Raw genomic sequence first — 17,391 nt, forward strand, 5'->3', positions numbered from 1 at the left:
TCTATTCTAATATATTTGTCGTAGTTATCTTCGGTTGTGTGTTCAAAACTTTATTTTCATTAGGAGTCGAGCAAAGCATAACATAACATATAATCACGTCTATATCCCCTGCGGGGTAGACAGAGCCAACAGTCATAAATAGACTACATAGACGGCCACATGATAGAATTAAGATTTAAATAGTGACAGTAAAGCAAATCTTAGAAATATAAAACACTTTACTGTTTTATAGGAAACAGACACGCAATAAGTATTTAAATTGTCGCTCATTCTTGTTTCATGCTTAAGCGTTGGTATATCTAAAGAGCAAATGCTAGGATAATAGATCGATCGATAGTGTTTAGTGGAGAATTTATATAAATTTCATCACTCGTCTCATGATAAAGATTTTCATATGTCACTGAAATATATCTATAAATGCTGCAGTTTACTGACTAATAGCGAGTTTTTACGACACTATTGACAGGTTGTTTACCTTGAAATGATAAAAGCAAGTCATATGTAAGTGTATATACAAATTTTAGTAGAATGTGCTCATAGCAGCATAATTTTCAGCCGCTCCAACAAGTCATTAACGTTTTATTGTTTCGGAACACTTGATAATAACGTCCCATTTAATGCTCTGTAGGTCTTCGTGAGAATCAATAACAGTTATATGAATCAACAAATATTTTTTTTTTGAAATTGAAATGCTTGCTTGCGTTTGTTTTAAACAATTATTTGCCTAATTAGATAACGAACACACTTTTTATAAGATTTGGTACAAAAAAAACCATACTTTCCATATAAATTTTTATTTACTCCGAGAAAGAGTAGTAGTAATTTAATAATGAAGATATGGTGCTATTTTCATCGGTTAATAATTAACTGTTATTAAACATTGATATGGGCTCTGCCGAAAATTTCTTTGTCAACTTAAAATATACTCTACCTCTAAATCGTAATCCATCCCACCTTCTACACCTGCATTATGCACATCAGCACGTAAAGATACTCTGTTTGGTCTTCTTGTCAAACTATTCACGCCCATTAATTTATGAGATCGACCAAGGGTAGCAGTACTACCGCTATCTATCTCTGGTTCACGAAACGACAGTTTTTTTCGAGGTCTGTCGGTAGTGTCATGCACTTGGATCTCTTGACTACCAAGTCTATCATTCACAGGTATCACTAGCCGCGACTGTACTGTACATAAATCTTCTGATGATTCAAACTGCCTTTGACGCAATGGCGATATATCTTTCGGAAAACTACCGCTATGAAAATCTTCAGTTTCTATTTCGTATTGTTTTGTGGCCCCAACGGAAAGAGGTCGTGGTTTTGTTCCCACGAAGTAATCTCGAGATGGATTATCGATGCGACTTCTGTGTTTGTTTTTTCTAAATTCATTGAATTCTGGTTCTGATCGACTGCTTTTTAATCTTTCGTGTGTTATCTTATCCTTAGATTCCTGTTTCGTAAGCTTAGCTCGTTGTTGGTGTTCATGTTTTGGTTTAAGTGCACCGCTGAGAGAAACGAAGGTGCTGCGGGCTTTCAGTAACACTTCAGTTGGTAAATTTTTCAACAAGTGATCGTTCTTCCTTTGTTTAATACTATTTTCTCTAAGTTTTGACATTTTCGGGATCCAAATTGGTTTTCGTACTTAGAGTACTTTTATATTTAAATTTACGTTCACCATTTGCACAAAATTGGGCCACGCACACGCGCAGGCGCAATACTCGCCACGAAACAACTGAAGTGGCGACGGCATGGCAGGCGCGTGCGACGAGCGTCGTCGCTTCAGCTACCACAAATAAACATTCGCATGTAAACAGAATATTCTCTTTTAGACAGACAATCACAAAAGGTGTAAGAGAAGGTAGGCATCAGAAAAACAAAATCATAAAGCCGAAACGGAGACGAAAGGTTTTATGGTCGACCATAATCTGAAAGGTAAAATCGTAAAGTAAAATGAAAGTCGGAATGCGACGCAGATTACGACTTTATTTATTTGATGAATTGAAAATCAGAATCAGAAATTTGTTATTGAAAATCCACGGTCCAATCTACAAGCCAATTATCGTGTGTAATATTTTTAACTCTTGCGGAAATTACCTCAAATTTTCATACGTTGACTAAAGAATTGCAAAAAAATTAACTTTTCCCCTGAATGAAGAAAGCAATTGCATTTAAAATTATGATATCAAGTACTTAAGTTGACTTGCTTTAAATTCTAGGACTATTGAGGCATCATATTATTGATTATTTTAGCAAGTCTATTTCACACACGGCTGCTGGCCTGACACTAACCTCCTCCGAAAATTCAAAAGTTTTAAATATAAAATATTGAACAAAGCCACCGGGAGTGATAGAAAGGACATAAGGTACCCTTTCATCCCGAAAAATACTGTATTTTCAGTAGAGTAAAGCCGTAGGCAAAATACTGCATTTAATTAATCATAATTTTATGAAAAAATTACTCAATAAGGTGATATTGAAAATAAATCTTACGAGTCGACCACCTTATACGTGTTTCTTGATATTTTCCACAGAGATAAAACAATACCAACGAAACTCTCGAATCTCGGAAATTAAATGTAATTCACGACGCCATAAATAAGAAGAGCGACTTCATAATTCAAACAGTAAATTGTTTGAATTCAATGGTATTAATCACAATCAATAGTCTTAATAAAAAATGTACCGCAAACGATGGCTTTAAGCAAACAACTCGGGTACTCCTTGAATATTTATGGCTTTTGAGCGAGTGATCGGCGACTGTAATTGATTATAAAAGTCGAGTAGCTTGTGGAATGGAAGATTTATATGGTCTATAAAAAGGAGTTGGCATAGAGTTCCTATTGATATCATTGTCAATGACTAGGACGCGCAATCAGGTTAGAAATTAAAGGCACAAATGTGTAAACACACACTACGACGACTATACCTAACTATAATATAACTATACCTAACGTTAACAAAATTGAAGAAACCAATCCAGCAAATTTATTTTATTCAAAATAATTCTTATTCGAAAACTAGCGTGTGTTAATTAATGAAATAGATCGATTCTTTACGAGTAGCGGTCATCGATAGATAAACCTTTCATTTAAATTTATACAGTACGCCCGTAGCTCGAAGCCCACGTAAAACGAAAAATCCTTTCATTCCGTTCCCGTGGGAATTTCAAGAAATCCTTTCATAGTGCACCCTTAGACCGTTAAAGGACCCACTTCTACAAGCCAAATTTAAATTCTGTAGACCCTGCAGTTTGTTGTCCGTTAGCTATGATTATAATATAAAAAAATAACGCCTGTATTTTTTTCTAAAAGCATAATTAAAATGAAACTCTTTTCCATTAAAACGAAGTCCATCCGCTTTCACAGCGCGAGATCGAATTGTTCGGCGGCAGAGCCGGCCGCTGACAGATTTAGAGCATTCCGGTAAACAGACCGACAACCGATGCCGATTGCTATTAGATATCATCTCTATACCTACTCGATTAAAACATTTTCCTAATGGCTATCGTATGCTTACTTTCTTTTTTTTTCTACTAAGAATTACGAAGGTTCACTTGTTTTTAGCTAAAATTTCTTTTTTATCATCACGTAAAAAAGACAGTTTTAATTAATAAATAAAAACAAATTTTTCAGCAGAATAGTGTGATAATTTCCTAAAATATATTTTTTCTAGCGAATAAATAAAATTTTGACATGTTTTATTTGTTTTGAATTTCTAATCCTATATTTTCTTTTTTGTGATTTAATGGTATTTTATATGGTAATAAAATTTTATATGGTATAAAATTGCGATATATACTCGTAAGTTCGCGGCGAATAAGTAGATAGTATTCCTATATATTTATTTGAAATTTCTCTCAAAACTGGAGTTTTTAAATTTCAACAGTGCGTAAATCCGTCAGATCACAAGTTTTGTATTCAATTAATACAAAACGGGGTAATATCGTCACAACATTTCGCATGAGTGATTACATAAGATTAATAGGAAGCTTTGATCTCCCTTATTTATTGTCATACGAATAGTAAATATAAACGGTAGCGTCATCAAAAAACGTGATCCAAGTGGAGAAACCCCGCTGTGCCAGAATTTGAGCATCCAATGTACCTACTCGTATTAAAAAATAACAAGATTAAAAAATATTTTATTTCATGTGTGGGTATTTTTTTATAATATTACCATCGTGGCGTTAGCCCCGGTTATATTCTCATTTCATCTCTTTCGAGAGGAGCTTGGGTTACACCTTTAAACACGAGCATAGAATGCGTAAGTCAGGATTATACACAAAGAGACTTCCGCAAATTTTACAGGGGTACTTAACTTATAATCAATCTTGGTTACACATCTAGTTGTTTGGATGTCCAAGTTTTATCACGGCATTTTTCTAAACCGTAACATGTGTTCCTACACATTTTTATATTATGTAGGTAATTGTGTTTAAAACGGTATGTACTGTACAACGTACATGAAATTTCAAAGGTTTTGCATGATCTACATAGAACATTAAATTATCTTTTTTTCCAAAAATATCTATAGAGTACTTTAGCGATTAGCTATCTCTTATAAGTGCAAATAAAAGGAAATTTCAGTAGTTTATTTGTGTAAATTAATAAATATAGTACCTGGAGTGCCAAATAGGAGATTGATATCTCGACTTCTTATATTTCATCTGAAAAAAATGAGCGTTTGGTTTCCCTAAGGTTTCCCGCATATATTTATTTTTTGTGCTAAAGCTCTTTACTGAACTGTCAGCATCTCGTTACGTCAATCATAAGAATTTGATTTTTCTTGGATTTTTCACGTGTCGTCTCTACTCTTTGTAGGAGAGAAAATAATTTCTTATCTGTACTTACTTGTACAGTGTTTTTTTTTTACTTTATAAATATAATAATTCCATCAAGCCATACAGCGGAATGTGGCCTTTCAATCTAGAAAACAATGTTTGACTTCGTCTACTACGTAGTATGGGTAAAGGTAAAGATTATATATGTACGTTTGTAAGTGTGTATCATGTAATGGTTTCTTCATGAAATTTAATAAATAATGGCAATGAGCCATTTTAGAATGTGATTTGGTCTATTGAACAACATAGGTGCATACCAGTGCTTCCACCCTAGTAGTAACTCACAAAACTCTGAACTGTATTTATTACGTATTCAGATTTCTGTGGGTCACAATATTTGTTATTGTGTGCCAGACACAATGTTTTCATTTGATGATTTGAAAGTTACGTAAATAACCAGAATTCAGTAACCTTCAAACTTTTATCATTTACCGGAAAAAGTGGAAACTGGCGTAATGTAACAAAAGAGAGGGACTAAAGAAGTTTGGGAGTTTTGGTAATTTATAAATAAGTATTCCATGTCAAAATTCCGTATTTCTTTGTTTACCTTAGTCATTATTCGCCTTTTCCCCTTCGGTAACTGAGTTATACGAAATTTTAGATCGCAGAAAAGAAAAATTTTTAACGAGTTTAAAACCTGTAAGTAAACTGATCCTACGTTAGCTGTACGGACCTGTTTATTTATTTACGGTTCGTTTTGCCAAATATTTCTGATTCTCGGAAACCGATTTGTAATAAGATATCCGTTTGGAGATTGAAGATTTGAATCATCACATATGTTTCAATCCCTCACTGGACGATACGATTAAACGGGTATATTCGCAAAGTAGATTAAGTTATGCAAATCTGGAACACACTTTCATGCTTCATAATATTTTGTAATTTTCACATACCCTAACACTAATACGAAGCGTGCGTTCCCAAAAAGGGTATTTTTACGCCGGGTATATGCCCTTGCCGGCTGCGCTTTATAGCCCGCGTGTTTATGACAGCCTACTGTTATCTCCATGAACACCACGTTTTGTTACTAATTTTAACAAGTTTTTGCATAATAGGTATATAAGGTATAGAAGATTAAGACATTATGGAATATGTTTCTATTTAGCGCGACAAAAGGAGATGGTAAAAACATTTCTTAATGAATAAAGTCTTTTACTTAAGCAATGTCTTTCGGCAATAATCTACCACATTAATTCTTTCAATTTAACTTTTGGGAAACTTCAAATATTTCTTTAAAATTCTTAAACTCTTTATCCCAAGATTTGAGTTCACCCAAGTTTTGGATTGGTTCATTAAGACGTCGCGATTGGTATCGGGGCTTTAGAGCTAACTCTGAGGTTTACACGTCTATTGATTTGTGTATCCTTGATCCAATCTTGTCAAAAAGATAATAATTAACTGACCTTATCGTCAGCAGAACCTTGGGTCGAATCCGGGATCGGAGACAAGTGAAACGGAAATCCACACAAAATTTACTTCACTGTACACATTTTACGTCTCCTTCCCTTTCGAGGCAGAAAGTGAGGCCACGTTATATTAACAACAATACACGGCCTGGCTTCACACGAGTATCATTTATAGATAAAGATCTTCCTGGGTAAACTCTCTATCCAACTTTTCATACAGAAAAAAAAACCAACCACATCCTTCCGAGTTTAGCGCATACATTAGACAGAGAAAGTAGGGAGACTTCATAATATATAGTAATAGTAATGCATTTAACCTCCTACAATTATCAAATTAAAATAAACGTTGAGATTTCTCCAGAAATCCTTAACAAGAATTACTAAAGACACTTGAAAGAAGAACATCAATGTTTTCACCTAATTCACTTTAATCCGTCTTAAGTGAATAAATTGCACTCATAAAAAAGAAAACAAAGAGCTTAAGTGCTCTTCAAATAAAATACAGCAGAAGCTACACAGTAAAGAATTTTTTTTTTAACTTATAAAGGTTTTTGTAGTTTTATAAGTACGTTATTATGTTTATAGGATGTTTCTGGATAGGTGGGCTGAGTTAATTACCTGGTCCCTGTAGACTGGCTTCGAAAAAGGGGTCGTCCCAGTACGAAATGTTCGGAGGATGTGGTAAAACCTAAAAATAGCTGGACGAGTGGGGCCTTGGACATATATTTAATGGTGAATAGAGGTCAGTAATACAGAACTAAATTGACACTAAAGAGATTTTGTTGGGAGTCAAGGGTCTGCGCAGCCTCAGTTGGAGAACAAACGCGAGAGCAGCGCATTCCTCCCATGACTCGGCTCGTATAACCGGAAGGTTGATGCCAGCCATGGGTGGTGGTGGGATAGATCAATAGCGAAGGTGCGGCTTTCGCCTAGCAATGGGGCTAAAAAAAAATAAGTGAAGACACAAACTTGTATGGATTTGGACTAATATTAAAACGTGAAAGTGTGCTCTTGTAATTGTTTGTCCGTTTTTCACGTTAAAACCGAAATGCAAAAATTTGTAGAGTAGAGATGAACGTAGGCTTTTTCACGCGGGCGGGGCCGCGGAGAAAAGCATGTAATATAAGATTGCAAAGATAGGTAATATTACGCTAAGGACATGGCGTTTAACATTAGTTTGTCTTATTCAAGAACGTTAACGCACAATTTCCCGGTTACACGGGAGGAATACGAATGAGTGCTGAGTCCTTTCCGAACCCGAATATCTTGCGATCACGTTTTGTAACCGGGAATAGGCAAATTGGGTTCGTATAAAACCAGATGTGTTGCAATTCATTTGTATACGAGGATATAGAAAATAAGCCTTATGTTAGAATGAAATAACCCAAGATGACCCTTGAAAAATAAGAACGATAACTAAGGCTCCGTAATGTCAAGTAAATATTATAATTTCACCTTAAACTGTACTGCGTTTTCGTAACTCTATAATATATTGTCAATCAATACATTCAAAACTCCACAATTCTACAGTTGATACACCCGAACAGAATGTAACGAAATGTTCAAACTCCAATGCACTGATGCATACCACCCCCAGAGAGTAATTTTCTACAATTGAGCGAGCCCGTACGCCTGCGGATATGAACATACGAATCTAGTCCCAATTTGCGGATGATTCCGACGGTCCATGTTGCAAATTAGGCTGCGCACTGATTCTATGAAGTATGAAATCACTGCGTTTGTGCCACTTTATCAAGTGTAACATGGAATCAAAGGAAATACAGGCATATTTTACCTGGTAATCTATACCTTTTTCAATGCCATATATACATAGATACATGTAATCACGTCTACATCCTTTGCGGGGTAGACAGAGCCAACAGTCTTAAAAAGACTGATTGGCCACGTTCAGCTGTTTGGCTCAATGATAGCATTGAGGTTCCAATAGTGACAGGTTGCTAGCCCATCGCCTAAAAGAAGAATCCCAAGTTTATAAGCCTAAGGGAATGCATCGGAGAGGTCCTATTCTTTTTTTTGGTGCCGGGAATCACACGGCTTTTTTAACATGTATTAAGGTATGTATATGCGATAAGGACATACGAATCTGCCTACAAATTTTGGATGATTCCGACGGTTCATGTTGCAAATTAAGCTGCACACTGATTCTATATGAAGTAAAAATCTCTGCTTTGTACTGCTTCGTACTGTCATATGGAATCAAAGAGAATAAAAGTATTTTTACGTAGTAATCCATACCATTTTGTATACCATCCATTTTTAAATGTATTTAAGTATATGCGTACATGAACACACCAATTTGCGGATGATTCCGATGGCCCATATTGCAAATCAGGCAACTGCGCACTGATTCTATGAAGTATGAAATCACTACCTGCGTTTGTGCTACTTTATCGACTGTGACATGGAATCAAAGGAAATGTAAGTACCTACATTATTTGAAATGCAAGCAATAGCAAGTTTTAGTCATATCCATAATCAGTATTTGTAAAGGGAAAAGATAAGAAGGTATGTTTGTAAATGTCAAATTTAATCGATACCGGTTCGTACTGTATCGATATTGATAAAATTAGCCAAGAGGTAAGAACTTCAGGAGCAACAAAGAATTCTTTTGTGTCTTGCGGTAGCTACATTTATGAAGTAAATAGAGTAATGTTGTCGATGGGAACTCAATTTCGTGAGTTAATATGGCGAAACCATTTTATACATGTGTTTGTATGTTCTATAAAAAATGGGTTTCAATGGGAAATAATCGTGTTGCCGACCCTTTTGTTATAGATATAACTCAAGCAGCAGTGACCAAGATTATGGCCGCATTTCCCCGCTGGCTGGTGATCCTATGCTCGGGTAAACAGGCGACCCTCTCGTTTTATAATCTTTAGAAGTAAGTCTGGGTATACATGTAACACATATCTATGCAATAGCTTACCCCTTACGGGGTAGACAGAGTTGTCTCGAAAAAACTTGAAGACTATTTTCATCTTAATGATAAAATTGAGATTCAGATAGTTACAAAAAAATTCAATACTTATAATCTAAAAATATTTGAAGTTTTTCTCTCGAGGACGGTATTATTTCGTATGGAAACCTGAATTCTTAGGAATAAGGTTGAGTATTCCAGCTATTTACGACTACAAACTTCCTTCAAGTGGAATAGCTCAATGATGAATAGCGTGCAAGCATTATTATGCTTACGCATGTCAAGCAACTTAGACGTGACCTGACTACGATCGGCGGCGGCTGGCATTTTATTTATTAATTAATTTTAAAATAATTCTATTTACGAAGAAATTTTAGGAATTTCTTTTTTAGTGCCTTTGTAGAACCTAGATGATAAATTTAAAATTTAGCAGCCGCTTCCCGCGGTTCTGCTGTGCGTTAATATATGTAGCAGGCTGTTGACTGATTTCTGTTTATATGTCAATATAATAATTAGAGAACAGCACAAATAGGATTTTAAGAAAACCGAATTAGGCGTAGGTATCTCACTGCGAAACTAATTTCCATCAAAATATATTAGGCGCTTTTTTTCTTAATTTGTACAGATTTATTCCGCACTGATGTTAAAATGAGCTGGCGTATAAAAGCAATATGATTACTGCGAATTTCCGATTTAAAATCTAAGTCGCGTTTTCAAGACAAATGGTCTCCTAGAAACTCGAGAATTAAAATTTTATACTATGTAACAGGTTTGGCAACCTGTTTTTAAATTAACTTAACATTTAACATAACATTAATGTTTTTTTTTAAAGGAAATGCAGCCTGATGTTATTAGAAGAACGAAAGAGGCTATCATACTGAATGTGGAGGTTATTAATACGTGTACAGCTGTTAATCCTCGCCCGGATCATTCCGCAAAACAAACATACTGAAAAATTAACGGAACCAGGCTTTTAATTAACCGTCGCTACCCGCACATTATTCATTAAATGTTCCCATACGTGCTGTTTCTCTAATGAGTTGAACAATGCATGAAATTATACACCTTAACAATATAAAACCGAGGTAATCATTTAACGTCACAATCTGCTTTTCTGGTTAATTAAATGAGAACTGAGAACGAATACTAAAATCATTGATACAAAAACCCTAAAAAGACAGGAAAAATGCTGTATCATTTTAGTTATTTGTCTGCGCCTATGTTTCTGAAAGAGCAAATCGTTAGAACAACGTTTTCTTCCAGTGAAATCCTAAAGTGTTTTGAATAATTGTTGAGATTAATAGCTGTAAAGACAATAATAATACTGTTTCCGAAGCAAATAAGCCATGATAGTGTTTAGCCCGCATCATTAAAGTTCTTCTTCAATATTTCTACACATAAGAAGGTACATCGAAATTGTCAAGTTTTGAATTGTGATAATCAAGTCTAGTTTGAAGACGTCAAGATCTCTTAGTTTATATACTGTACAATTCTTCAGAATTATTAATAGAATTTTTTAGTGAAATCTACACATATAAAGAATAATTTCCTTCAAAACTTAGCATAGAAACCTTACCTTCCTGTTGCTCTTAAAGACGTTGCACTTGAAAACGTTGGTGGCGCCATCTCTCGCGATGTAGGAGAAGATCTTGAGATCGGAGCTGTCGTGGGAGACGTAGAAGATGCGGTAGATGGGGTGATGCATCAGCTCGTTGCCATCGTTGCTGCCAGTCGCGCTATTCTTACTGCTGCGTCCGAACAACTTCGAACTCGAACTCTTCTGCAAAAAGGAGTTATTTATAATAATGATTGATAGTGTCGTATATTGAAACAGAGGAAAGATGGTGACTCAGTATTGCAAGATCTAACATTTCTACAAGGAGTAAAATCTTTAAAGTCAAATTTATAAGTAACACCGCTAGTTAATAGCTTTTACACGTGACGCCGCCTTTCGAATAAAGTAGTGGTTTGACGCAAACACACACGGTTACATTATCTGGGCTTAATTGTTCCCTTTGTCCTTTTTAGTACCTCTAATTAAATCCAGTGTATTTTTTAAGATTTGTTGAGTACAGAAGTATATTTAAAAAAATATAACCTTAAAGTCACTGACATAGTTACAACGTAAAGCCAAGATTATTACGCCAATGCAATGTAGGAGCATTAGCACATAGAGGATACTCTAAACTTGTGTGATACATTAAATGACCTAAGCTTGTAAATCTATCGAGAAAACCACTACAAAACAAAACGCAAGCGTTAACCAATAAATCGATAGCATATTCGATTACAATCCATTCGAATCGGCGAATTATAGAGCAGTATTGAGTTTAATCGACATAGAGGCTTACAAGCATCAGGAACCAATTGTCTAACCGCAGGAGATCAATGTACGCGGATTATATTGATCCTTTTCTAATGACTTTTCTGGAGTGTACTGACGTCATTCTTTATGGCGACGACACAAGTGGCCCAGCGTTATGTAAATACGCTATTCAAAAAGTGTACTTCAATAGTAACGAATTTTTCAAATGGCTATACTCTGGAAGTGATTTGATTATTTGAAAAATTACGAATGGTCACAAATTGGTGAATATTTAACGATTGGAACTTAGATTTAGACATCTGCATCTGGTTAGTCTTTGTGGGAAGTAAAATCAAAACTTGAAAAAATACAACGAGAATTTTAGTAATAAAATAGTAGCTTGATAGGCAATAAAATGTATTCAATACATTTACTATTTGAAGTCCGTCCTTTTGACCCACATAAAGTTTTATGTAAGCACAAATGATAGTTAATCCTTTGATAAGGATTGATCCAGAAATAGGTTTAATTAGCGAGGTGTCGGACCATGTTACAATCAACCCTTGGGATAGAAGTAATTGGAGATCTTGCCGATCACATTTCGAATGGATTACTGATGTAATCCATGTAATATTATGTACTAAAATTTGTTACATTTTTATGGAAACCAAAAGAACTAGCCACGCCTTACTGTAGTTCAGTATATAATTGCGAAAAAACCTATTCGATTTTTTAGTTAGACCTAATTGCAGAATTATGTGAAAGTTGATTAATCCCTTCTATAGTTTCGCAGTTCGTTCGGTTACATACAGATTTACTAGTGCTTTACTTCTTTTTTTTCTTTCCAAGGAACTTCAACAAAATCATAATAAACCTAATAATTATAAGTGCTTCCATGGGCTAAGAATCATCATAGCATATTTTTGCTTCCTAGCCAGTAGTTATTGGTAGTACAGACTATTAATTTAAAAATATAAATCTGAAGCAATGTGGGCAAAGCTTACTTGAAAGAAGGTGCACAGACAGAGAAATAGCGAAAGATGAACTGAAGGTGGTTATGAAATAAAAATAAGCGCGTTATTGTGCTAAGTGTTCGAGGAACAAGCAAGCATGCGTCTCGCGTCAAGTTGATATTCAGACTGGCCGCCGGCCGGCCAGAGACGATTGAGGGGAATGCGTGTGCGCGGGAGCGGGGTGCTCGCCGCGCGACTGCCTACCGGTCAAACCGGTTAGCGGTTACGCAATCACGTCTCATGTTACAGCTAAATAGAAAATTCTTTATGCTACAGTACAACATGGTCTGTTTGTTTGTCGGTCTGCTTGTTTCTCGATGACACATTTATTTACTTTATATGACAACTATATTGCACACTTTATATATTGCATCTTGTATATAATTTATTAGGCTACTTAAATTAATGTTACATGTAAATATGTAGGTATATAAATGTAAGGGTAAATTCATTATAGCACATAGGTAAGTTATATAATGCAATGTGTTTATTGACTAGATATTATCAGTCTTAAAATTAATAAGTTAGTAGTTGTATATAAAATAATCAAGTTTGTAAATAAAAGTTAAAACAATATTGTAAACAAAAATAAGACAAGTGTAAACATAAATTTAAACAATTGATGTATATAAAAATCTATGTAAATATTTATTTTGTAAAAGAAAGTTTTGTATAATAAATGTAAAACTTTTGTAAATAATAAAATCAAACAGATAAAATTAAAATGAAAAAGTGATTACAGTCACTACATCAGCCCCCTCTTGAGACCGTCAAGGGCGATAAAAGTCGGGAAATCTAACCTTTCTCCCTGATCTAGTTCTGGAAACATTTTCTTCGCGATCTGGTAAGCTCTGATTTCCCGGTGGTATCACGTGTGTACTTGTGTTGTGTTTCTTTGGTTGTGGTGTATGCGTGTATGGTGTAGTGTCGGGGTCACTAAGTATGTAGGCCGGCTTGACCCGGTCTATCGATACCGTGACTTTTTTGTCGTTCACCAGAATAGTGAAAACCTTGTCGTCACGCTGTAGAACTTCGTATGGTCCAGAGTATGCTGGTTTTAAGGCACCGCCGACAGTACAGTCACGCAGAAACACATGACTGCAAGTGGCTAACTCCTTAAAAACGAAAATTGGACGTTTTGTACCGTGACGAGAGCCAGGTGAAGGTTTTAAGCCCTGAACTATACTCCGAAGTCTTGAGGTGAACTCAGTCATATCAAGAGTACTCCTGGCTGTACAGCCAGGCTCCGAATCAAAAAATTCACCTGGTAGACGCAAAGTTTCGCCATACACCAATTCAGCTGCAGTAGTCTGTAAGTCCTCCTTAAATGCGCTGCGGACACCTAACAACACCAGCGGCAGAGAGTCTACCCAATTTCCATCACCGTGGCAGATTATGGCAGACTTGAGTTGCCGGTGGAATCTTTCCACGAGACCATTGCAGGCCGGGTGATAAGCAGTGGTGCGGCGATGTGTAAATCCAGCGATCCGTGAAAGAGCTCGGAATAATGCCGACTCAAACTGTCTGCCACGATCTGTCACGATGTCAGCAGGACAACCAAACCGAGCAATCCAGCCACTAAGCAGTGCTCTCGCCACTGCCTCGGCCGTAATTTCTTCCAATGGTACTGCCTCAGGCCAACGCGTGAAGCGGTCGATGGCAGTAAGACAGTACTTGTAGCCCTGAGATGGAGGCAAGGGTCCCACCAGGTCAATATGAACAAATTTGAAGCGGGATGCGGGGAGTTTGAAACTACCAAGGGGAGCACTGTTATGACGGGTGACCTTGGATTTCTGGCACGCTATACATGCCCGCGTCCAGTTCCTACAGTCCCTTCGAACTCCAGGCCACACATATCGTTCGGAGACCAGCTTTACAGTTGCATTAGCGCCAGGGTGGCTAAGACTATGAAGACTTTCGAACACCCGTTTACGCAGCATCCTTGGAACAAATGGTCGAGTGATATCCATACCGATGTCGCAAAACAATTGAGTCCCGGTACCTGGAACTGAGACTTTTTTAAGGTGCAATGACGTCGTACCTCCCATGAGTTGTATCAGCTCTGGATCTGCCTGTTGAGCGGTAGCCAGCTCCTCTGGAGAAATGGGCTGGGAAATTTCCTCGACTCGAGAGAGAGTGTCAGCTACCACATTGTCTTTGCCGCTGATATGCCGTATGTCGGTGGTAAACTGCGCGATCAGGTCCAGGTGTCGGAACTGTCTAGGCGAGCAGTTTTCCTTGCGATTATGAAATGCGAAGGTCAGCGGCTTGTGGTCGGTATATATTGTAAAGTCCCGAGCCTCGAGCATGTGTCGAAAATATTTTATACTCTCGTAAATAGCGAGTAGCTCTCGATCGTAGGGTGAGTACTTCTGTTGGGAAGGACTCAGCCCACGAGAGAAAAATGCCAAAGGCTCCCAGGATTTATCATCAGTCTGTTGCTGTAGCACCGAACCAATAGCTCTGTCCGACGCATCAGTAACAAGTGCTAATCTCGAGTCACACTTGGGATGGGCCAGCAAGGCGGCCTGACTCAGACCTTCTTTGCAGGCTTTAAAAGCCTCGAGTGACTTACCAGTAATATTGACCGGGTGTGAACCTTTGACTGATCCTGTCAGCAGTGCGTTCAGAGGACCCTGTTGTTTAGCGGCGCCTGAAATAAACCTACGATAAAAGTTCACCATACCCAAGAAGCGGCGTAGTTCTTTTACCGTCTTTGGAACAGGGAAATTGTTGATGGCTTTGACCTTCTCTGGTAGGGGTGTGGTACCTTTACCTGAAATTCGATATCCTAAAAAGGTTACCTCAGACGCGCCAAAGATGCACTTCGCCGTGTTGACGACCATGCCGTACTGCCTCAGTCTTTCGAAGAGTAGACGAAGGTGCTCTTCATGGGTCTTTTGATCCTTCGAGAAGACCAGAAAATCGTCCAGATAGGCATAGGTGAAGTCGCGGCCCCGCAGCATCTCATCGACGAATCGCTGAAACGTCTGTCCGGCATTACGAAGTCCAAACGTCATGAATGGAAATTCGCAAAGACCGAACGGCGTCGTGATTGCTGTCTTCGCGATGTCGTCTGGATTGACCGGGATCTGGTTGTAGGCCTTCACCAAATCAATGGTAGAGAAGACAGTGCAGCCTGATAAGGAGTGGGAAAAATCGTGAATATGTTTAATAGGGTATCTGTCGGGTATTGTTCGGGCATTCAGCATGCGGTAATCGCCACAAGGGCGCCACCCGTTGTCCTTCTTGGGCGCTAGATGAAGCGGTGAGGCCCATGCTGATTCCGAAGGCCGACAGGTACCATTCTGCAACATCGACTCAAACTCTGACTTCGCTATCTTGAGTTTATCAGGCGCGAGCCTACGTGGTGTGCAAGAAACCGGTGGACCTGATGTGGTGCGGATATGGTGGATGGTATTGTGACGTACCGTGCGATGTATTCCGGGTGGGCGGGTAATCTCGGGATATTGAGTTAGTATTTCGTGATACACTGAGCAACCAGAAGATACCTTCACCGAAGAAATGTTTTCAGCACTAAAAGCGAGTGAAGCTACAGACGAAAGCATAGTTTTATTATCTATAAGACGTTGATTTCTGACATCTACCATTAAATCGTAGTGTGATAAAAAATCCACGCCTATTATTGCCTTCGTTACATCGGCCACTATAAAGTGCCAAGGGAAATCACGGCGTAGTCCTAAGTTTAAAACTAAATGATAAAAACCATAAGTATTTATAACAGAGCCGTTAGCGGCACATAATTCAAAATTTGTTTTGGCTCGACATTCTTTTAAATATTTACGAGGGAAAACGCACAAATCGCTACCCGTATCCACTAAAAATTGTATCTTTGAGTATTTATCCGTAACAAATAAGCGACCGGCACTTGGGCAGTCGTCGGCCGCCATCACCGACTGCCTGTCACATTTCCCGCATAGTCGCATGGTTTCACACATCTATTTGCTTTATCGGCGAACTTATAATGAAACCAGCAAATCGGATGTCTTCTGTAATTTGAGTGCGATCTTGTAGATGAAGATGACCGACCTCGACGATTTGCAGAATGTCCGATTTTTCTTGAACTTGACCGTGACATACGCTCGACTTTCTCGGCTAACGCTTCGATCTGCCGTGTTAACGCAGCAATTTCGGTGGAGTTATTTGTTGCACTTGCCGAAACTGCAGCTACCTGCGCGTTGGGTGACACTGCATCCAGGACCTGGTCAGCAAGCTCAGCGACTTCATCCAGCTTCATCCTGGCCTGTGACGCGATGATGGGCTGCACACTGCTAGGAAGACGACTAGCCCAGAGGGTTCTAAGAAGGTCGTCTGGCACTTCGGAACCGGCCAATCCACGTAATCGCCGAAGAAACTGTGACGGTTTACGATCACCTAATTCTTCATGATGAAGCAGTTGCTGAACTTGTTTCTCCCGTGACGCAGACAGCCTTTTCACAAGCTCCGACTTCAGCGTCTCGTACTTGTTCGACGTAGTTGGGCCTTCAACGATATCTTCTACGATTTCTATGTACTGAGGTTCTAAATGGGACACTGCGTAGTGATATTTTGTAGCATCCGACGTGACTCCAGCAAGCGCAAATTGGCTTTCCAGCGAAGCAAACCACAGCTTTGGTTTTGATGGGTAGAAAGGGGGTACTCTCACACCCACACGGTTCAAGTGAAACCGTTCTCCGTTCCCTTTGTTCTCGTTCTCGCTATCCGACTGCGACATTGTGTTAGCGAAGGGGGTCACCAATGAAGCAATGTGGGCAAAGCTTACTTGAAAGAAGGTGCACAGACAGAGAAATAGCGAAAGATGAACTGAAGGTGGTTATGAAATAAAAATAAGCGCGTTATTGTGCTAAGTGTTCGAGGAACAAGCAAGC

The 17,391-nt window shown here is 38.1% G+C and overlaps 1 protein-coding gene across 3 annotated transcripts in view; it reads right to left on the reverse strand.

Annotated features, from left to right (window-relative positions):
• LOC106134055 (carboxyl-terminal PDZ ligand of neuronal nitric oxide synthase protein) overlaps positions 1–17,391 on the reverse strand; it is a 135,679-nt gene that overhangs the window by 26,094 nt on the left and 92,194 nt on the right. For 2 of the 3 annotated variants that reach the window (XM_060953781.1, XM_060953780.1), the window contains exon 5: positions 10,761–10,964. In XM_060953781.1, the coding sequence (XP_060809764.1) occupies positions 10,761–10,964 (204 nt within the window). Of the gene's footprint in view, positions 1–931; positions 1,718–10,760; positions 10,965–17,391 lie in introns of those variants that run through there. The other variant, XM_060953779.1, reaches the window with a different exon arrangement.

Source organism: Amyelois transitella, chromosome Z (assembly GCF_032362555.1).
Source record: "Amyelois transitella isolate CPQ chromosome Z, ilAmyTran1.1, whole genome shotgun sequence".
NCBI classification, from domain to species: domain Eukaryota; kingdom Metazoa; phylum Arthropoda; class Insecta; order Lepidoptera; family Pyralidae; genus Amyelois; species Amyelois transitella.